The sequence below is a fragment of the Poecilia mexicana genome, unplaced genomic scaffold (assembly GCF_051168715.1).
Source record: "Poecilia mexicana isolate PSO_F unplaced genomic scaffold, ASM5116871v1 scaffold_20, whole genome shotgun sequence".
NCBI classification, from domain to species: Eukaryota; Metazoa; Chordata; class Actinopteri; order Cyprinodontiformes; family Poeciliidae; genus Poecilia; species Poecilia mexicana.
The window spans coordinates 13,946,471-13,969,144 of NW_028263389.1; the positions used below are offsets into that span (position 1 = coordinate 13,946,471).

Genomic DNA, 22,674 nt, shown 5'->3' on the forward strand with positions numbered 1-22,674 from the left:
TGTATGCTCTCTGCTGCAGACTGCTTCACACCTAGAGACTATCGAGTCATTTTTCTAATAACGGTACTTGACTCAGACCAATAAACTATATTTTTACATTATAATAGAGCATTTACAAAACCATATTTTACAGTACCTTGATAAACTTTGACTTTTACATGTCTTTTCACGTTAAATCCATAAGCTCCTCTGTGTTTTTAGCCAATTTTATGTGATAGACCAAAATGACTGTAGCTCAGTTATTTGAAGAAACAAAGAATAGTGTCTGGGCCAATCTCACACATGATTGATCAAAACTAGCAGTGTCAAATGCAATCACAGAAGGAGCCAAAACATGAAACACGGACAATGTCACTGGGAGATTTAATTAAAAATTATTTTTAGACAAGCAAGTCAAGCAAGAAGCTTGTTTCTAATCAATGGAAAGCTTTAAATTCCTCTGGGTGGCAAGTTAATGATGACCCAAAGTTCTAGCTCCATCTTTATTTCTCTTGTTTACTGACAAAGTTGAAACCAGATATTTACATACACAGAATAAAAAGACACACACTGCTTGAAGTTAAATCAGACCAACTGTTTCTTGGTTTAGCTTAGTTAGAATTACCAAAATCATTTCTATTTGCTAGAAAGCCAGAAAATTAGGCAAGGACATTTTTTAGTAGTTTGTAATTACTTGGCAATCCAGAAAGTGCCATAACCTTTCTTGTTGTATCTGACTCCCAGAAAGTGAAGCTTGTGCAGCACTGTCTTCAGCTGAAGTAGCCGTTGCAGTGTGCTTATAAAATATGTAGTGTTATCGGGGTGAGCACTATGTGACCTTGTGGTGGGCTCTGATATTTGGTCAATGAAATAATCTCACTGCCCAGATTTGGCCTGTGAGCTTTGACCTCGGCGTCTGATCTAAGCCTTTCGATTGTAGCTCTCAGGCTGAATTCTTTGGCTCATTGTCCTGCTTGAAGATGAACATTTGACCCAGATTGAACTCCTCTGCTGCCTCTCACAGGATTTCATCTTGGATAGCGCTGGACTTACAAATCCAGTTACAAATAGAGGTCAGAAGTAGATGTACTCAACTTGCTAATTAGGTAACTTCTCCAGGCAAGTGGTGGAACTCTATTACATTTTGGGTTATGGCAGTGAAATGGAGTGAATACAAATTCACAGCACACCTTGTAAGAGTTTAATTGGTAAACTCTGCAGACAGAAACCACTTATGCATTAGTTTCTGTTAGTCTACCACCACATAAAATCCCATTCAATTAAATTGAAGTTTGTGGAAAAAAAACACAAAAAGTTCAATACTTTTTCACTGGTTTAATTTCTCCTCGCATCTTTTTTTTTTCTCCCAGTGCCATCGCCTCCTATGACCAGATGGAAACAGGAAACGTCTTTCAGACACCTGCCTTCTTTCGCTCTGTTGGTTTCTTCGTCGGAGTGCTCATTGGCTCCTTCCTCCTTGGATTCATATTCACAGTAATAACAGCCCTCATATCCTTTCATCCCCTCCTCTTCCCTCCACCCCAGACTCAATTATCACCTCGGCATCCGCTGCAGTAAATCTACTTCCTCGGCTCTGTAACTGCCCCCCCACTCCCCTCCTAACTAACCCAATGCTGCACCCCTTCATCAGCAAAAGTAACAGGATGAGGTCTGAAGTGCTGCTGTGGGTTTGATGGTCTCAGAGATGTCGTGAATCACACCAAAAGCGTTTGATGAAATTTCGACTGGCGAGTTTGTCCTGCGTCTTTCTCTCTCTCTCTCTGACGTTAGTTAATTAGACTTTAGAGTGAAAAATGAGGAGGTGTCAAGTGGGGTGCTCATTTCTTATGTAAAGGGACTGGTGTTCATGTGCACGCAACCAACAAATTGAACTTTTTATTAAAATTTTGCTGACAGCAGCCATAGCAACAAATCGCTCCCTTCATACCCTCCGTTCAAACACAAGGTCCTTATAGACTGCTTATGGCAAACATAAAGTCATTAGCACATCCATATGTTTTCTTTTTAATGCTACGAGGCATCATGAGGGAAATAAACAGTTAGCATCTTGTTGTAGTCTCAATAACAGAGATCCCAGTCTGGGTTGCGTTTAACAAGGAAACGTAAGGAGCTCATCTTTGAGATTTAATTGTGAGACCTGAAGGAAGCTTCATCATTAACATAATAGTTGCTGCAGATATAGTTACTTAAAGCCCCTCATTATTGCCAGCTTCCCACCTTCTCTTTTAGTCTGCACCCATCTGTACTATGCCTACGCTGAGACACCCTCACAGGTGTGTCGTTTCCTGTATCTCACTATAACCTGAAAAAGCTGCTCTGTTTTACACGTTACACTCAGATCTGACACAGAAAAGGAACAGTATTCGCAAAGCAAAGCTTAAGCTTAAGCTTCCATCAGCTTGCCAGGGAGGTTTTATTGTATTTATAGTGACATGACAAGTGTTGATGTGGTGGAAGAAAATCCCTCTTGATTTGATGACATAAAGTTTTAAAATGTATACTCTGATTTTTCCAGTAGAGAAGTAATGATAAAATCTCATCTGCAAATGAAGAGCTCGGAATACTCACATATTCATGTAATTAGTTGAAACACTGGGTTTTGGGAAACCCGGTGTTTGCTTCTGTGAAAAAACAAACAGATAGTTGGTCAGGAAACTTAGATGCAGCATATGTGGGAAAGTGATGTAAAGAAGGGGAAAAATTTTCTCATTCAGGCCCAGTTCTTATTGTATATGGCAGGTCTCCAGGCTTATTTAGCACCTATTGCATTGGCTTATTTGTAGGTACAGCACTGCAGTAATTCTCAGCCTCCTGTCTGCTGCATTGGAACGTACATGTACAAATTTGTACTGCAGATGCACCAGAAACTGTGGTGCATCTGGTGGAAAAGCTTATTGGAAAAGGTGTAAAAACTGCATGATTATCATCTTGTAAATCTTTAACACTCTCTCCACCTCACCAAACTCACCCGACTCCATGAGAGTCCTCTGCTGGAAACATCAATCTTCTTCCTGCTATCCTGGAGCAGCTTCCTCTCAGCAGAAGCCTGCGGACTGTCAGGTGAGCGTTTCTTCACTTCTGCTACTCGTGTGTCTGTGGCCATATCAGAACTGTGTTGGTGGCTGACTGCTGAATAAAAATCCTTTCAGTGAGCCTCAGCCTTCATCACCTCCTCCTAACCACATCCTCCTGTCCCTTCCCCCAGTCATCACTTCTAAGCTGCATGCGCTAACTTGCATGCGACCCCTCGGCAATCGGCCGCACAGGCAGCTGTTTGGTTGGCATGTCCTGCTGCCGTATCAAGGGGAAATCTGACAGTGCATACTCAAAGGTTTAGAGACAGTGCCAACTTTATAAATCTCCAGTCCAAATCAGAGTCACTTCTCTTCATGGCAACCTCGTTTTTTTTAATACAGCAGCCTGCACTGTGCCTATTATACCTCTCTGCAATAGAACTTTGATGTATTTTACTGGGATTTCATGTGACAGACCAAAACGTAGCAGTACATAAAATAATTCTTATTCTAATGTATTCACAGATTATTTCTGTCTGCAATGTCTTGGTGGGTTTGCAATGTACCAATACTCTGTTTTTGTTCGAAAGATGGGCAATTGTATTTAACGTATCCCTGCTGTGCTCTGTCTGGCATGTTTCTTTGACAGGTTTCATGATGCTTTTTGCTCACTGGTGTTCTCTAAAAAGCCTCTGAGGCCTTTAAGAACAGCTGGATTTTACACTGAGATATTACACACAGCTGCACTATATTTATCAAATATAGCCGTCTTCTATAAGGCTCCACTTGATTTCATTTAAGGCAGAGATAAAAAGCATCCCCTACTTCTCAGATTTTTATTTGTGAAAAATTTCAAGAAGGATGAATGAATTTGTAAGGTACTGTGTAAAAACGAATCACTCAAAAATTCTTGGATTATTGGAAAACTACATCACACATTCTAGTCTTCATGGAAATGCACTTATCTTCGTTGTGGTCAGTACATATAAATGTAATAATTTAACACCAGTTTTGTTCTGAATGTTAATGCAAGTTTTCCTCAAAATCTACTCTAATGCAAATTTGATTTAGTTTAGTGAGAGACATTGGAACAATATGTCATTCTGCTTTGGAATTGTTGGTGTGTTGCATTTCGAAGAATAAGTCTTGGCTTTGTTGCCTGATATCGTCGTCCTCTACGCTGACCACAATGATGGGGCTTTAGAATATTAATTTAGCATTTGTATTCAACAAACACTATGGTCTTGTTCCTCCTGCCGTGGTTTTATCAGAGGGATACGTACCACTGAATTAGCTGACAAGCTCGCTCTGGCCTGGCAGTTGGTCTCTGTGGCCTGTGGAGGAAGAGAAGATGGTTTCTAATGAAATAGCTTGACCTTTATCCATTTGGCCTTGTTTGTGAAGAGCACCATCCTGCATACTGCCCAATGTGGTACATACACCATACACACACACACACTGCAGAAACACACGTTATGTCGGTGGTTCTTATAATGCTTCTTAAGATCTGAAGAAATTCTGCATTGAAGAAGAGAATGTAAATTGTATTAGGTGTTTTTTTTTTGTTTTTTTTTCCCACCACTACAAACTGGGGAAACTACTCTGTCCTTGTTAATGAGCTTAATGTAATAGTCATCTCAGAGGGCTGTAGAGGCTCTATCTCGTTCTCAGGATGAATAAGCATGAGTTGAGTGGGAGCTGGTCGTTCTCCCTGGTGTTGTCTGGTTATTGAAGCACTTTACTGTTTCCGATAATTGCTTCAGTTTAGGGGGAGGGCGATACCTAATGACCCTTAACTCTACAATTATTAATCTTACACATTTTGCAGCTCCTTATTATAGGATACATGTAATCTATTTCCAAATTCCCTCCCTGCTTTTTTGTAGATGGTGGATGAAATGTTACCTCCGTCAGTGTTAAATAAACCAATGAGAATGTTAAACTAAAAAGGACCAAGAAGCAAAGCCGAATTCTGGTTGAAAGCGCATTCTGAGCACGGGTCGCTGAAAGTAGCATACAGCGGCAGGTCAGTGTGTAATGATTTTATGGTTGCTGGTAAATAGAGAGTATTTGTCCAGCTGTGGTGATGTGCTATTTGCTCTGTTGGTGCTTTTATTGCACACATCTCGGCCGGTGCAAGTGTTGCTCCCTATCAGAGTAAATTCGCGTGATTCCTTTTTATGTGATTCTCCCTCAAAGAAGAGAGATGGAAAAAAAAAAGTATGAAATTCAATCCCTGCAACAAAACAAGCATGTCCTGTGAAGCAGCAACCTTCTTTCTGTGTGACACGCTTCAGATTTCTGTTCACTGACAGGGGCTCTCTGAGCGAAACCACTTTTTTTTTTATAAACCTTGTACTGCACTCGTTTTTTCTTTCTCTTTTGTCTTTCTTTGTTTGTTCATATCTGTTTACGACTTATCGAACAAGGAACCAGTATTGAACTTCAATGTGTATCACTGGACAAACTCTAGGTTATTAAACAATATTACAAACTTTAAACATTTCACAGAGTTGTTCAATCCATTATCTCAAAATGAGAGAGTATGGTACAGATGCAAACCTTTCAAGACATGATCTTTGATTTAAACTGACAGACAAGGAACGTATTGATGAGAGAAGCATCAAGGATGCAGGTAGTAACTTTAAAGGGGCCACAAGTCATTTATTGGACAAAGCAAAGGAAATAAGATGCTGTGGTCAGATGTACCAGGGTGGCACACTTCTAGGTTTTCTTTTTTTTTTTTCACAACATATTTATAATCCTTTATTGTTTTTATTTAATTTAACTTTACAATTATGCACAACTTTGTGTTGATCTGTCACTAACCCAATACCCAGTTAAATACATTGACATTTTGGGGATTAATGCTTTTACATGACACTGTGATATTTTAATTACATTTTACCAAATGGAAATGAAATGGTGATCTTATTTTAGTAGTGTAGATGAAATCTGAACACGTATTTAGTCATTTTTGGCCTCACAGCTAGTCTTCAGTACAGTCCTCCAGGATGACATTTATAGAATTAGAAATCTGACCCTTTTAGAGAATATAATATCTAACATTTTTATGTTTTCATATCCTGACAAATTCCTAGCAATGTATCAGACTTCTGTCTCTATTTTCTCTTTCGTCTGTCCTTTGGTTTTCTGGTTGTGGCCTGGTTAATGCCTTTGTGCAGATAAGAGATGCAAGAGCTGTAACTGGCTGAGTATGATAACATGAACAGGAAGATTGCCCTGCCCTATAAATTTCCCAAGAGAACTGTTTGTTATTGTTGCAACTTTGCCAGACCCCAGACCTCTGAGCAAATCTCTACAATCTTGGTGTAACGAAATAAAACATCCAAACATCTCTTTTTGTGAAACCACTGAATCTGACCGATCCCCATTATTCTTCCACAATTTGCCCCCACAGTAGATTGAGTGCACTTTCCGAAGTTTAATCGACTTCATTTGCACATGTTTTGTTTTGTATTTCAGGCATTGTGGCAGTTCTGTTTTGTGGCCTGAGCCAGGCAAAGTACACAAATCTCAATTTGTCGCACGAGGGAAGCACAAGAACCAAACAGGTATATTTATTTTCAATGATTCCAACCAGTCTTACTTCCACTTTCGAGGAACATTTTTCAGTTTTATTCATTCATATGTTTTTTTGGGGTTTTTTTATTATGGAAGTCTGTTTATCATCTCTGCACGTAGAGCCAGATATTAATTTCTATTAGTGTTCTGGTCATCCTGTAGATGTCTGTGGGGCAGACATCCCTCCACCTTATCTGCTTATAAAGCCTAGCACAGATGGGTGCCAGCACTTCTGATATACTGAGCTGACAAGCTTCACAGTGGAGCAAATAAATCAAAAGTGTACACATAAACTCATCTGTGCATTTATTATGCATTATCGGTGCCACAGTGCAGCTGTTTATCACGGAAAAGCTTTCTAAAAGGTAACACAGTTGAACACCTCGCCTACAAAGTAGATCTGAACAGAGCAGTGTGTTTACTTGGCAGCATGCCTGTATCCATTATTTCATGTTTTATACATGCAGCTCCAGCTGAAATAAAAAAAGGTACAAAGAGAGCATTTGAATAGGGAGTCAAACATATATTCTTTCACTGGTGCATCTCTGGTTAATTCAAGCTCAAAGCTTTCTATAGAAGCTTTAATCCAAAAAAGCTTTATGTAATATAAAACATATTTTCTAAGTAATTAATAAAAGCTAAATGTCTACTTTATTGTTTATCAGTAACATTAATTAATGGCATTATGAAGAATTGAATTGATAAATGTATTTGTTTTCAATAGAGGGAAATGAGATCTGTTGGATTTTTCTATCTGGAAGTATCAAAAAAGCTTAACCAACATTCTGGGGTGTTTTTAATGGCCAATAGTCTGTCGTTTTGCTTTTCACTTATTTCGACAACCCACATATTTGCAATAAAACTCCTTTGAGTGTAAACCGAAAAAAGAATTGACTAAAACAACTCAGCCGTTGAACGCAAAAAGCATCATGCCCTCGGGCCGCAGATTTCTGCAGCTGCTTCCTCAAAGGGAATAACGTCAAAACTGAATTTGTCATGTTTGTACAAATCTCAGCTTATTTAGTGAAGAGTCCTTCACTGTCAGACTCTCATTGCGTCTACATCACATGCAGACAGACTTCCATAAATACTGATCTGTGGAAGGAGATGAATTGAGGCTTCATCTCAAACACCACTGACACCAAGCTGTTTTCTTGGACTGAAATCCTTTGTTGACATATTATTTGATCTTAATGAACACTGAAACAAAGGGAGTTCAGAGGAACTATTTTCAGATGGATTTATAAAGCGCTCGGTGTGATGCAAAGATTTTAGCTGACATAGATAAACGTACAGTAGCTGGCAAAGAGCTGTTATGAATGTCGCTTTGTGCGACACAGACATTAATAAACGCAGGCAGGCAATCTTAAAACATTAAGTAGGCAAAAGTATAATAATAATATCAAAAGTCTACAGCTCCATCTGAGCTTTACAATCATTGACGTGATGTCACATTAGTTTTATGACTTTAATAATGCATTCGAAGCATTTTTCCATCATAGAAGAATATGATAACATGGCTTCAGGCTACATCTGGGTGCACATGTTTGAATTTATTGTAGACTTTCTCTAATCTACACAGTGTCAGCGTCATGCAGGCTCAATAGGTATACCCCTGTGAAAGAAACATTAATGTATGAAAATTTCTAATGTAATAAAAATTACATTATTTCTATTAATAGAAATAAGAGCTTGAAAACATCCGACTGTGTGTCATTAATCTATATAATGTGTTTCTCTTAGTGAAGCAAGTTATTGAAATGAATTTACCTCTTAATATTCTAAGTTGTGGAATATTACAATATATTTAGACTCCGTGCATGTAATTTAACCCTGTATAAATAAGAGAGAATTTAAAACACTATGAAGCTTATGTACTCAAATTGTATTTATTTAAACAACGCACTCTGCAGATGTATACTCCTACAAACATAATTTAAATGAACGCCATTAATGTCCTTTAGGAGTAGATGTAAAGTTCTGACCCAGGCTGTACCGTAACTTCACCAGCAAACGGCTTCACACATTCTCTCTCTCTCTCTCTCTCTCTCTCTCTCTCTCTCTTTCTCTCTCTCTTTCTCTCTCTACATACGTGCTCATCTTTCTGACCCTCTCTCAAGATTCTTTTAATCCTTTTTTTATAATTTGCAGCTCTTTGAAGTCCTCAACTTCCTCGGGGAGATTTTCATCTTCGGCTACATGGGATATATATGGTTTACATTTCGTCACCATGCCTTCCGAGCTCTCTTCATCTCTGGAGCATTTGTATCCTTTTCCTGCAATGCAACAGAGTCTTTCCACCCCCTGCTGTGCAGCCTCTGGATTTCAGTCAGAACTCACTCCGTTTGATTTCTCTCAGTCTGCTGTACTTTGAGACCGATCCCTTTTTGTGCAGTTACTGGAACATCTTTCTTGTTTTCAATTTGGCATCCCGATCATCCCAACAGCCCTTCAAAAGAAAAAAAACAAAAAAAAAAAAAAACAATCCAAATCTTAAGCTGCTCGGAAATAAATTTTATTTGACTGCACAGATGGCATTCAGCTGCCTGTCTGTGCTTTAATTCTGCAAATTCACACCCAACAGTAAATCTTCACTATAAATTTTTTATACATTTAAATAGGTCATTTATTATAATTATGGTGGCTAGTTTTCCATTTGCTGAAAAACTATTGGAAATTGTGCCTATATGACAAAACTCAGAAAGGAGGATCTTGTTTATATATATAATTTCAGTCTTTTTTTAAAGGTAGACTCAATAAAAAATGTATTTTGTAATATATATATTTTAAGCTGATCATGGGCAGATTTGTGCATAATTACATATTTAAAACAATTAAGAGTCTATTATCCCTATATGAATCTATGCAAGTCTAGGTGAAGACATTGTTGGATGTTTGCACATTCAAAATTAATAACCAGGGGCCAATGGTACTCATTCGTTAAATATTTTAATGTGTACCATTAATGTTTAGTATAGGTTGTAATCTCCGTCGTGCAGCAATAGCTTCTAAAATTTGCCATATAATTTATTTATTTATTTATTTGTTGTATTTCTCCTGCTCGCCAGATTTAGTTAAAGTACTTTGTGAGTTTGCTTCTGCAAGAACATAGAGAGCGCATCCCAATCATCTTGGGGGTGGGCTTGGCATTTTGCGTTCAGGTTAGATGGATTTACTTCAGAACTGCCCTTTTATCTGTTTTTGCCCAGCTTGAAAACAACTCTTACATCAGAAAGTATTTGTATATTTTTTGCAGGAAAATCAGTTATCTCTTCATGAAACTGTATAATGAGCTCTGCAGGGTCCAGCACCAAACAAGCAAGCCAGATTTTTGACTTTTCAGAGGGAGTTGATTTCTCAGTCAATTCATTCCCAACTTGGCAAACAGTGGAATGGAGACAAAACATTGGTATGCAAAATAAATTAAAATGTTTAGTTGATTATCGTGCAGGCTGAGGGTGAGAGTAACAGGCAGAGTTTTCGGTCATGAAAGACGTCACTTTGGGAGAAATGAGACATCCAGTTCAGAAAACAAGACTCAGAGTGTTTGCATAGGAAAGAGATGTGATGAGTCTTCAGCAATATTTGGGGGTGTAGGGAGAATTGATTACATTTTGTTCTGTCTTTGCTATATGCTGATTAGTCTGCTTGTATCAATTTTAAGATTGCACAGCTGGAGTTAGTTTAAAATAAGATCCCAGGTCCCTACGATGCTGAAATAGTACGGTAGCTGGAACATTATATATGCTAACTTATCCTGTTAGCATTTTCTTCACACCTTCCCATTGTTTGTAAAATAAATGACATGACCCTTTTACACTTTTTCAGGTATTTATCATCTCTATTTTTCTATCACTATTTGGTCAACTGCCTCCAGTGTGGTTGATGAAACTCTAAAGTGTTTATAGCTTTTTTATAAAAGCTGCTATATGTGGTAACAAAAGCATTAATGGTACCTAAGTAGCTTTGGCAAAGTTTGACTATGATGAGAGAAGTTTTATGCTCGAAGCTGCTGTTGTAGCCGTCAGCTGTTCTTTGTTAGAGAATGAAAGGGAGATTTCTTTGTAGGAACTGGGTGTTATTCATTGTACAACCATCCTTTCTTTAGACAGAGAAGTAGAGTATGCCAGGAAAAAAAAAAGTGGCTGCACTCCAAGGAGTTGTTCTTTCACAGTCCACTGCTCAGACGACCAGCAATTATTATTACAGATCACCGTCCAGCACAGGGTCAAGGGGGCTACAGAAACATGGACAGAGCCGATTCCTATCCCAGTGCTCCTGTTTAGCCTGAGTGGTTGGTAGTGGAGGAAAACTTATGACTTGAGTTTAACTGATCTGCTCTATAATATCCACCAAAATCTCACAATCATCTCCCACTGGAAGCTGACCAGGTTGTATAAACAGGAAGAAATGGAGGTCAGAGTCATCTTGCAGGGCCGTAAACGTGACTATAAAAATGAAATAACCCGAGTCATTCACCCCATGTTAATCGCTCTTTGGCTATTTAGTAGATTTTAATCGCTGTGGCCTCCAGTCTTAGTCGGTGACAATGGAGATTGGCTTTTATTGGAAATGGAGCCGAGATGAAAGTGCTTAATTACCTCCATTCAAATAGCTCAGAGGTCTTTGTCAGAGAGCAATGACTGCTTTTGGGAGCAGGATATTGCTTTTGAAATTCCATAGGGTTCAGAAGATTTAATATTGACTGCAGGATGCGAGAGAACTCTGTTTTAGTAATAGCTCTGTCAGGCTAACGTCCCCTGTCGTAGATATTGATGCTGTTTTTATTTCTTGCATCATATTTGAATTTCCCTTGAGAAAGACTAAAATCTATTCCCTCCATGAATCTAAAACAAGGTTACCTGTCTGCATAAATGACTCTCATGCATCAAAGATTAAAAAAGGGTTTGAAAATATGTTTGTCTCCCTTTAGCCCTGTCCTCTTAGTGTCACAAATGCAGATTGTCACATAATAACAAGAAAACCGTAGGCTCAATCAAGGTCAGACGACTCTAAAAGAGGGCAATTGGAGCTTTTTTGACAAAAGACACTAAGTGTTTTCAAAATGGCAGCTATGTCCCTGATAATTGCCCACCTATCATCTTCTGTGTTACTGCCCTGGACACTTAGCATTCAGTCCCATCCTGTGTGGGCCATCCAAGTGGGTGTTCAGAGCCGAGACAGCTAGCAGCGCCTGATTGGTTTCATGCTTCTGCAAGGTGCCACACTGCTGCATTTGCATCATAAACACACATTGTTTAGAAATCTTTTTTTCTTTTTAATATACACTCTGAGTTTGTGTTCGAACATTCATATCATATCACAGTTGAAGCTAGAGGTTTGCATACCTTATATAAAAAAAATATAGCATGTTTTTTCCATAATCAGACATTAAATTAAACTGAACCCTTCATGTTTTAAGTCCATTTTGATTCCAAAAATAATTAAAATTTGCTACATGTCAGAATAATCAGACTTGCTAGTTCCCCTTTTTTTTCTTTCAAATTTAACAATCAACATTATGACCAGAAAATTTGATATTGCTTTTGGAGTTATGGTTTCTTCCTCAAAGAGTAGCCTTTGCTTTTTGCCTGGGAGTTGAGTACATTTCACAACACATCATATTCATCTCTGGGACACAGCTTACCAATTCCCTCCCTAATATCTTGGCTTATTTTGATGATGTTACACAAGCAGTATGTTTGAGGTGTTACTTTGAAATGCATCTTAAGGTTCTGTAATCAAATCTGACAATGAAAAACAACATTTCACAGTAAGTCCCTTGCGGTGATCGGTGCTTATATAATTATTTTTTTTTAGAGAGCACTAAATAGCAGCTTTGTCTACATTTTAAAAGTTACTTCAGTAAAGTTATATTTAATAATATTGCACCAAAATCCTATGTTTAATGAAATAACACAAGATGGATAATCTAGAGTTCACACTAAGACTTGTGGTTTTATTAACAATAATGGGTTGATGTGTTTAATGCTGAGATAGACTGAACATTTTTACCACCATAAGAATTAATTTACTATATTGCTTTGTTAATTAGAGAAGCATTTACACACGTGATGACTTGTTTGCTCCTTGACGTTAGCATCAAACATTTTGTTTTTTTCCCAGGTGAATTTCATATATTGTCCTTAACCGTCCTCAATTCCTGCAGTTATCCATTTTTATTTCAAGAGCCTGCAACATCTACCCTTTGTCTTTCCTGATAAACCTGGGTCGTACAAAGAAGATTTCCCGCAACTTCCAACACTTTATGGTGTTTGCAGGTACTGTTTTTCTCAACTTCTAATCATTACTAAGCCGTCAGCATTGATACAGTTGGGATTGCTGGAGTGATAAAAGTTGGATTTGCAATCCTTTTTTCTGCAAGTTTTGAAAAAAGAAAACTTTCCCATTTCATTCATCCCATCATTTAGGGCCTGCAGCTACTATTGTTCGTGAGGACGATAAGGGAAGGTGTCTCTTGTGGAACGAGTGTAACATAATGTCTTGATGAAGTTAGTTTGACAGTCACAAATGCCAGCACCTACTTAAAGCCTTTAATATTTCATTACTTTTGCTCCTGAGGGCAGTTCTGCTTAAACGGATATATTCAGAATCACAAATGTTTTTATTTTTCACTCTTACCTTGTTAGTTTACGTTTAAAGTGATGTGTATAAATCATTACCTTTATATAGGTGTGTTTGACAGTAATATTTCAAACGTTTTATAGTCAAAAGACTAGGGAAAGGGAAAGAAATGTTTTTATAGAAAGTAATACACCATCCTGTATGTTTGCAGGTCTGACCTACTTTACTGCTTATGTAAGAATGCTTCCTTATGAAGACCCCTTATCTTGCTGGTTTTTTTTTTTTTGGTTTTTTTTTATGTATCCACCAACAAGCAACCAACACCTCCCCCATTTTTTCCCATGGAGGCCAATGAATTCCCATGGGACTTTTTTTCTTTCCTATTACGCTCTGCATCACCCAATCTAAACTATTTGTTGGCCAAATGGTTTATGGTGACAGTGATAGTCGGAGTGTAATGTTTCCTTTCTACGGCCTTATTATCTGGATGGCTTGCTGCCTTTTATACATAATTGTTATTTGATAGATTTCTGGTAGTTTTACAGATGCCATTAACCCATATGTTTGCTCAAAAACAGCTTTGTTTTCTATCTGTACCCAGGTTTAAGAGGGGCTGTTTCTTTTAGCTTGGCTGTAAGAGACACTTCAACAGAAGCACGACGCACCATCCTCACCACCACTCTGCTTCTGATTGGCTTCACTGTCTGGGTGCTGGGTGCAGCTGCCGATCCCCTGCTGGGCCATCTGGACCTCAGGTCAGTGTTTGCTGGCTATTTAAAGTCTGGTTCTGGTGTTGTATATCTGAATATTCCTCTTGCTGAAAAAAAAAAAAAAACTATAGCATGGAGAAAAACTAGATAAAAGTGGCGAATAATGGCGAGAATGTCCCGCGAAGAAAAAAACTCTGCTTTTCTCAACCAAATAAAGCAGAGTGATGATGCTTGGATTGATTTAATTGGGGTTCTCTTGTTGGTGCTGTGGTTTCGTTCCCAGTCTCAGCTCACAGAAAACCTTGCATAGTGGCATCAGCCTTCTTTTACCAACCCTTTCTGAAGGATTTAAAAATAAAAGAAACACAAGCCATTGGCAAAGTTATGGTAAGAAATTAAGACAATTCTCTTACTGAAATATTTGGCTTCCTACAAGGTCTCATCTGTTACTCTATCAAGACAAGACTAGTGTGTAGTCTGAATTAAACACACTAAATCACTTTTCAAGTGATTCAACTAATTATGAATTAATCATGGATCATTTTGAAAGCTTACTGAGTTATTAACTAGAATATGATCATTCACTTTAAAAGGTCCATTTAACATGTATAAATGTGCATGTATTAGTAAGCAGTTTCCTGATCATAACTCCTCAGGGACATAAAAAATAAATCAGCTGAAGACAATACAAAGTTCATCTTGAATACCAACTTGGCAAAAATATTATTTTAGCTCAAAGTAAAGTCTTTAGCCGTTCTCACACTGCAAAGAATGGAACGGAACGCCACGGTACGGGTTCAAAGTAGGGCCAACCGTGTTTGCATTAGAACTTCCGTCCCGGTGCCACCCGGCTCCTTGGAACCACAAGAGCTGTGGTTCCAATCGGGCCGACCAAGCGGGGCTGCTTAGAATCAGCAGCTGATTGGTTTAGAGTCAACCGTTGATCAGTTCTAGCTGGCTCTCACTAAACTGTTCTTACTGTATTTTGTAAAGAGTGCTCTTTTTAATATTTTTATTATTATTATTTTTAATTTGCGATGACGCAATCTGTGCAATGTCTGTCCTCTGAGTCAGTTATATGCAAACACAACAGGGCTGCAGTATGGGTCGAACCGGTGCCGTTCCGTTCCGTGTCGTTCCGTTCCGTTCCGTTCCTTGCAGTGCAAAAACGGCTATAGTGACCTGCAAAGACTTTGGCCAGAAGAGTGAAATGAGGTTAGTAACTTTCTTAACAGAAAGAGGAACCTAATCTTAGATGTTGTGGAAGTTTGTGTTTAATGTGCAGTATTGCATCAATTGCTTAAAAACAACCTTGATTCTTCTGTTATTTGTGGAGTTCTCCTAAGTTTCATTCTTGGGTCGATTTTATTCTAGACAGACATTTTTTATAGACTGTATCGTAAGGAAATTTTAATTTTTTTTCATTGCCATGTAGACGAGGCTCAGACCTATTTACTTTTGAATCACAGTTGTTCTTTTTCTTTAAAACCACTGTATAGCTGGGATTGTCTTTAATTTCCTCTATTTTAATGAGTGAAAAAAAACAGTAATTGTTTTCGGAGAAAGATGCAATTGCCCCACTTCTGATATAGAGGTAGTGACTTTGTGTGTCCTATTTTTTCCTTCCATTGGTGGCAAGTGTAGCACAGCGAAAAAGTGTTTGCTTTTTTACATTTCTTGTTTATTAATCACACTTAAATGTTTCACATCATCAAGCTAATTATAAAATCAGATGAAAAGTAAATAGAAAATGCCATTTTAAATATCACTTTCCAATAATGCAACCAAAATTATTCCAACAGTGTATGCATATTAAGTACTAAATCAAATAATCATGTTAAAACTGCATTTGGTGTTACGCGGGTTACCTATTTTAAATAAATAGCTGATCATTTCAAACATTAAAACATCTGTAAAAGGGGACATCCAAAGCCACTGCCTACATAAATGTGCATTATTTACAAAAAGTACTGCTACATAAGGAGCTGTTCCAGCTCCAAGTCTGAGCACAGTCTATGATTTGAGGATTGTGGGCCATAATGATAAAGGCGGACAGAAGAGGTGGGAGGGATGTGACGTGGTAATTAGTAACCTGTATTATTAAAGTGGAACACATGGCCCAAACTGTAGCGGTATACTTTATTCCAGTTTGCTACATCTTTCAACAATGCCTTATGGAAAATCTTAAAGTATTTCTACGGTGTAAATATCAGGTTAAATATTTCCTTTGCTGATCTTGGTAAATAAAACTCATATGTTATATAGATTCATTACACTTCAAGTGTTTATTTCAGTTGTTTTTTATATATATATTTATGAGTTAAATCTAATGAAACCCAAAGTTTTTTATAAGAACATTTTAAATGATGCACAACCATCAAAGAAAGGATTTAAAAATAAAAAAAGATTTACATATTATGGTATGTCCATGTGATAACTTAAACACGGGAAAGACTCCTGACTTAAGACACGTCCCTTTTGTCTCTTGAATCAGCTCGGTCCTATCTGAGGATTGAAGGATTTCCTCTGTCATGTGGGAAATGTAGAAATGTAGTTACCCAGCAATGCCTACATCAAAGGATTGAAATAGCTTCTTATAAACAATGAAAACAAAGTCATTTGTGAAGTCGAGCAAAACATGGAACACCGCTGTTGTTAATGAATTGCAGGCTGGCTTTGGTAATTCAATTGGCTCAGTTGTTTGTTCAAGGTTTTCGCAGTCAAACAAACTTAATTTCACAGTTATAAAGGTGGGGAAAGAACCATTCTCTGCATGAAAACAAGCTGGACATAAGATTTATGTCCATAAAGTCAGATTTTTTTTTTTTTCTTTTTGCTTGTGTACTTTCCTAGATCTGATCATATTCTTATCACCGGAGACTGAGCTGGTATGAAGGCCGAGATTACGTGCTGTAATTTCCAACTTTCTGTGCAATCTGTCTGTCCTCTGAGTAAATCTCTGAATAAATCAAAACCATTCAAGCCCAGTAAATCCAAACAATGAACTAAGGATCTCCAGTTTCAAATGGTGAAGCTAATTATTCACCCTCTTATTGACTCTCTGTGGTAGCAGTTCATGATGTTGCCTTTGTTGCACTCCAAACTTAGAATCTTATTGATCTTATGTTAAATAACAGAAAACATAGAAAGTGTTATGCACAATAACATTTTTTGATAGTTTATAGTATGGATTGGTTACATTTTTTTTTTCAAAGAAGCATTCTAACATCTGTCTAACATTTAAAGAATGACTTGAGTGGAAATTCCCTACAAAGGCAATACAAAAATACCGGAGTGTAATGGTCCACTGTGATCTGACATAAAAGCAAAACATGCAGCCACCCACTATTTCTGAAATGGCCTTTAAATTACCTTACAGAGCCCACCTGAGAAGGCATAAACGCACTTCCATATAATCACTGATGTTTGTTTAAATCTTTTTGTAAGGGACTATAAAGCTGAGAATTGCGAGCTACGTGTTTTGTTTGCTCCCTAAAGATGTTTTTTTTTTTTAATTGGTAAATATCTCTGAAGCTCAAAGCAGAAACATTGCAATCCTGATCCAGAAAATAGCTGTTTCTCACTTCCCAAACATCCACCTAGTATTATGTAACACTTTTTCTAATTCATTATATGCTTTCAATGACTTTATATTTTGTCACATACCAAGACATTTGGATATCTGAACATCAGACAAGTGACAACACATTTAACTCGTTTACCCCTAAATAAAACAAATAGATCAAACTAAACAACGGTCCCATTATCAGTTAACTGAGTCCAACTGTTCATAATGTAATCTCAGAATTAATACAGCTGGTCTGTCAAGGCCCCAGAGGTTTGTTAGAAAACATTAGTGGAGAAAGATGCTCTGATCAGATTAGACCACAATTGCACTTTTTGGGCTAGATAGAAAATTCTGTCTGGCAAAAACCAACATAACGTAAAAACCACGGAGCACAAAACCTGTTGGATGATGATGAATGAGATTGGGGCAGAAATTCACCTTTCAGCAGGACGACAACCCTGAGCATACAGCCAGAGCTATGAAGTAATGGTTTAGATTAGCAGTCTGCAACGCTTACAATCCAAAGAGAAATTATTTCCCTCAATCCTGCTTGTTTAGAGACCCAAATGTTGTATGACCTTTTGGAAGAGGAAAATTTATCATTTTTGATAATCATATGCAATTTTATTTTCTAAAGAACCACTATTTTATTAGAATGTTTAGGTTTGCATAATTTCTTTCTGTGGGATGTTAATATTTGTGAAAATTTATTTTAAAAAAAACAAACAGAGTAAAGAAGATATAACTGTTACTTTTAGGGTTATTCTATTGTGGAAATTAAATTTATTTATTTATTGACAAACATGTAATATTGGCAAATCTTTCCCTTGGTATTATATTTATATTTAAAAGCATAAAATTTTTTATCATTTCCAGTCAAAGTTATTAAGTGGCATTGTAGAAGGTCCAAAAAGCCATTTGCAGCTCCAGAGCTGCAGGCTTCAGACTCCTGGTTTTGATGAAAGCATATTGATTTCTTATAATGGTTGAAACCTAAATCTAATTGAGAGTCTTTGCCAGTGCTGGATAACTGCCTCTCCATCCAATCTGGAGCTATTTTTGCAAACATGAGTGAGCAGATATTTCAGCCAGTAGATGTGCAAAGCTGTTAGGAAGACACAGCAGACTTTTGGGGTAATTACAGCAAAAGGTGTTTCTGTGCTCTATTGACTCAGGGGCTGAATACTAATGCAAGCCGCAGTTTCTTGTCCAAAAATTAAGCCAGCTGCTTGTATCCTTACAAATTTTGTTAGATGCAAACCACCTTTAAAATGATAGACTTTTGAAGAGACAGCATAATTTTTTGACTATTCTTTGGTATTTTTCATAATCTCCCTAAAGTTGATTGTAATTACTGGTCCAATAGAGCTTAACAAGACCAAATGACAAGCTAAGGGCTAAATTTAATCTTCTAATCTTAAACTGGTTTCTTTCCCTCGTGTAGCCAAATTATGTACCAGATTTAATTTTCCAGACTGAACGCCAGCATTTAAGAAAGGAATCCTGAAATTTGATTAACAAAGTCACTGGAACATCCTTCTGGCAGATTTTAAGGGATGCAGTCTTCGTTTGACTAACCTTTCAGGCAAAAATAGAGCAGCATGCATCTTTATATGTGTTGGCACTGGTGGCAAGACTTCTTGAAAACCCTTAAATAAATTAACATTTTTATGACTGAAGAATTATCTTGTCATAAAAACTAAAATCAATGTAACCTTCTAATTTTCAGTGGGGAAAAGACCCAAAGTACAAGTGATATAAGAAATCACTTGTACTGTACTCAGATATTCAGTGAATTTCTTAAACAAATGTAATGCATACTTTTCTTTTAACACTAACCATACATAACATCTGATTTGTCTGGGACTTTATAAATGTAATCTAACACAGAGGCCCAGTTGTCTTAGCATACCCTCAAAATGACAGTAGCTCACAAAATCAATATCAGATTAGAACATTTTTGCGTGGTCTGATGAATCACGTCTACAGCTGCAACACTGAGTGGGTAAGGTCAGAACGTGACGTAAACCAGGTGAACCAAATGCCATATCCTGCGTCGTATCAACAATCCCTAGATGGTTGTAGTGTAATGGTATGGGGGACATTTTTTCCAAGCACTTTGGACCTCTTCATAATATTGGAGTATTGTTTAAACAACAAAGCTTTCTTAAGTATTGTTGCAGACCATCTTCATTCCTTTCGGACTCCAATGTATCTGTCTTCTGATGTCTACTTCCATCAGTGTAATGCACCACATCACAAAGCTCAACTCATCTCAAACCGGTTTACCTGCATACCAATGTGTTCACCATACTCAAATGGTTGTTTTCAGAAAGTTTGTTCCAGTTTAACGAAGCATAAAAACTGAATCTTGGTCCTCTATGTTTGGTGGCTGGTATATGTATGTATATATAAACTGGAAAACCTGGACTGAATTATTTTACAGTTATTCCAGATTTGAAGCATAGTTTGGATTTGAGAGGAAAATAAGTAAATAAATCCAAATTCTTACCTTATTCCAAAATACAATTGAAGTCGTCTTTTCTCATCGTGATCCATTCTTGTTAACCCAATATTTTGTTCTCTAAGGTGGGAGCAGAAGGCGGGGCTCGCCCAGGGCTGCATTCATTCAAAAAGAAAAGATATTGTTGCTTGCAGCAACATGTTTCTCTTTGCCTTTTTGTGTTGGTGGATAAGAAAATTAAAATGAGCAGACCTCGTAACCTGCAGGCCAATATATAACAGCTGGAGCCTGGCTAATGAGTAGCCTGTGTGTTCTGGATGGACAGATGGACGGGTGGAAAACCCATTCCTCTGATGTCTCTTCCTCTCCTTCATGCCCCACTGACCTCACGTCAATCACAATCTCACTTTCTGTGTGTCTTTGACGTCCATCTGCTTGTAGCAAGGATTCGTGTCAAACAGCAGTTTAGATTCGAGATGGACTTTTTAATTCACTCTAACACTGAGCAAACAAATGGATGTCCTCTTTTCTCTTAATAAATGGGGCAAAGTGTCCTAAAGGAGAAAGGAAAGTCATTCGTGCATTCAATGCCTGCAACAAAAATATGCCAAACTGATTGCATGGAAGATATTTGAGAGATGAATAATGCTTGCGTAGGTCCTGATAAGACAAGAGGATAATAAGAGAGGAACAAAGACTTTTTTAACTTATTTTTTTAGACTTTGTTGCCTTTGTTGAACAGCACATAAAAAAGAAATGCAGAGAGGTGAGAAGGGGACGACATGCAGCAAATGCCAGAGACCGGGAATCGAACCCGGGACGACCACCACACGATGCACACGCTCTACCAAATCAGTCACCCAGCACCCGAGAGAAAGGGAGGATTAATTTTAGGAAGAAAGTCTCATTCTTTGACCCATCCTCAGATTATTCCAGACATTGTTTTATTTGAGGATTCAATTTCACAAAGCAATTTTTAGGTTAAATTTATATGTGTAACAAATGTATGGCAGCTATATTCTCAAGTATTAATGAAATGCAGTCATGTGCTACTGGTTCGACCTGTTTGACCAAATTCATCCATCAAATTTGAACCACCGAGCAAATTCATTATTCATGCATCCCAATGATCTGGTGATGGATTGGAGCTATTGCGCTATTCCCGGAACACTTTGTCTCATATGTTTATCAGAACAACCTTCTCTCTTCCCTTGCTCTGTCTCTCTACCCCACTTCCCCTTCACTTTCTCTCTTTCCCTGGTTTTCCTGAGTGAGTTTTCCCCTACCTTCCTTTGCCAAAAGTTCCATCTTTAATTTCATTATTGCCCCCATCTGCCAGTAGGCATCAGGCCTTGGGTGTTCGACACTGAGTGGCAGTGGAGCAGTGCAAGTTCAACCAACTGTACAAACCATTATTTCAATGCCACAACTGAAGCAGACTGCCTTGGTTTGAGCCAAAAAAATGGTTCATGTATTCACCACGTCTTGGTTGGACTCTTGCTAATAGTCCAACCAACCCCATCTTTAAAGTCGTTGCACTTGATCCAGAACACTAAAGTCACAAGACATCACGTTTCTGTCTCATTGATCACATTTGTCCTCTTTACGCAGATTCCTTGTAGTTTGTAGAAGGTATTTTAAAATCAGTCTTTTGCTTGCCAAGTCCTGAGGGGTGCATAACCTTTAATTATCAAAAAGAGCTCATATTTGCACATAGAATTTTCTTCCACAGATGGACGTTCCTGGTTTTCAGAGTTTCTGGATCAAAAATGAGAGGCAAGCATCATTTCTTTGGTTCTTCATCAGTTTTGTCACAAAAAAGAAATGTCTTTGGATTTGCAACCAAATTGATCAATTCACCCTTTCTTTGTACACCATAGCCCTCCCCTTATATCCAGTCTGTACATCAAAATCATTTACATTCTTTGTGGCATTGCCCTAAAGTGTTCAGTTTGACACATTATTAGTTTGTAGTGTCGTATTCATCGACTGAAGACTGGAAACTAATTTAGTTTGAATCGGATTTTAGTCTTCTGTAGTAATTTGCTTTTCAAGTGAGTTTAAAAACTCTATACTTCTGTACAAACATGTGCATTGTATATTCTTTCTACTTATAACATATTAATTTATTGAAATAATATGAAAGCAGAGGAACAATTATACAACTTTAAGTTGGCAAAAGTCTTTGTTTAAAAATTGCTGTAACTTACCCATTTTCAAAGTCCAACATTTCTCTTTGACCTGAACTATAAATAAGCTATTGCAAAGATTAAAATATCTCAGCCATTTTTAAATGTTAGGTCAAGTAATTGGGGAATAATCCCCTTGAATTCTGACTGACTGCATAAAGCTGTCAGGAAATGTGAAAATGAGTACTGGTGTTAATGAATGTAGACCCAAGAGAGCCAGGGTATGTTCATTCAGCTAACGCTGAGTTTCTAAAAAGTTTAGTTTTTTTTTACTCCTAGAATCAGCTTCATGCAGCCCTGCACAGAGGACAGCTCCTGGTAGCTTCCAGCTACTCCTGTGAAATTGAGATTGACACATTCTCTTAGTTTGTAGACTTTTAAAACACGTCAGTACCAAAGCATTACCTCCAATATGCTCAGCTCTTCAATATTCTAGCCTGCTACCTGATGTCTCTCTAACACGGTTAAATTTTTGTCAATTACCGTTGCTCCACATGCAGCAAGATTTGTTCCCATTAAAAAGTTTTTCTTTCCAGTATTGACTTTCATCACTCAAAGC

General features: G+C 37.6%; 1 protein-coding gene across 1 annotated transcript in view; it reads left to right on the forward strand.

The window, feature by feature from the left end:
* Positions 1-22,674, forward strand: part of LOC106916593 (sodium/hydrogen exchanger 9-like) — an 83,102-nt gene that overhangs the window by 19,913 nt on the left and 40,515 nt on the right. Inside the window, exons 7-12 of the mRNA XM_014984979.2 lie at positions 1,350-1,488; positions 2,955-3,060; positions 6,501-6,589; positions 8,751-8,864; positions 12,769-12,880; positions 13,786-13,939. Of these exons, the coding sequence (XP_014840465.2) occupies positions 1,350-1,488; positions 2,955-3,060; positions 6,501-6,589; positions 8,751-8,864; positions 12,769-12,880; positions 13,786-13,939 (714 nt within the window). The remainder of the gene's footprint in view (positions 1-1,349; positions 1,489-2,954; positions 3,061-6,500; positions 6,590-8,750; positions 8,865-12,768; positions 12,881-13,785; positions 13,940-22,674) is intronic.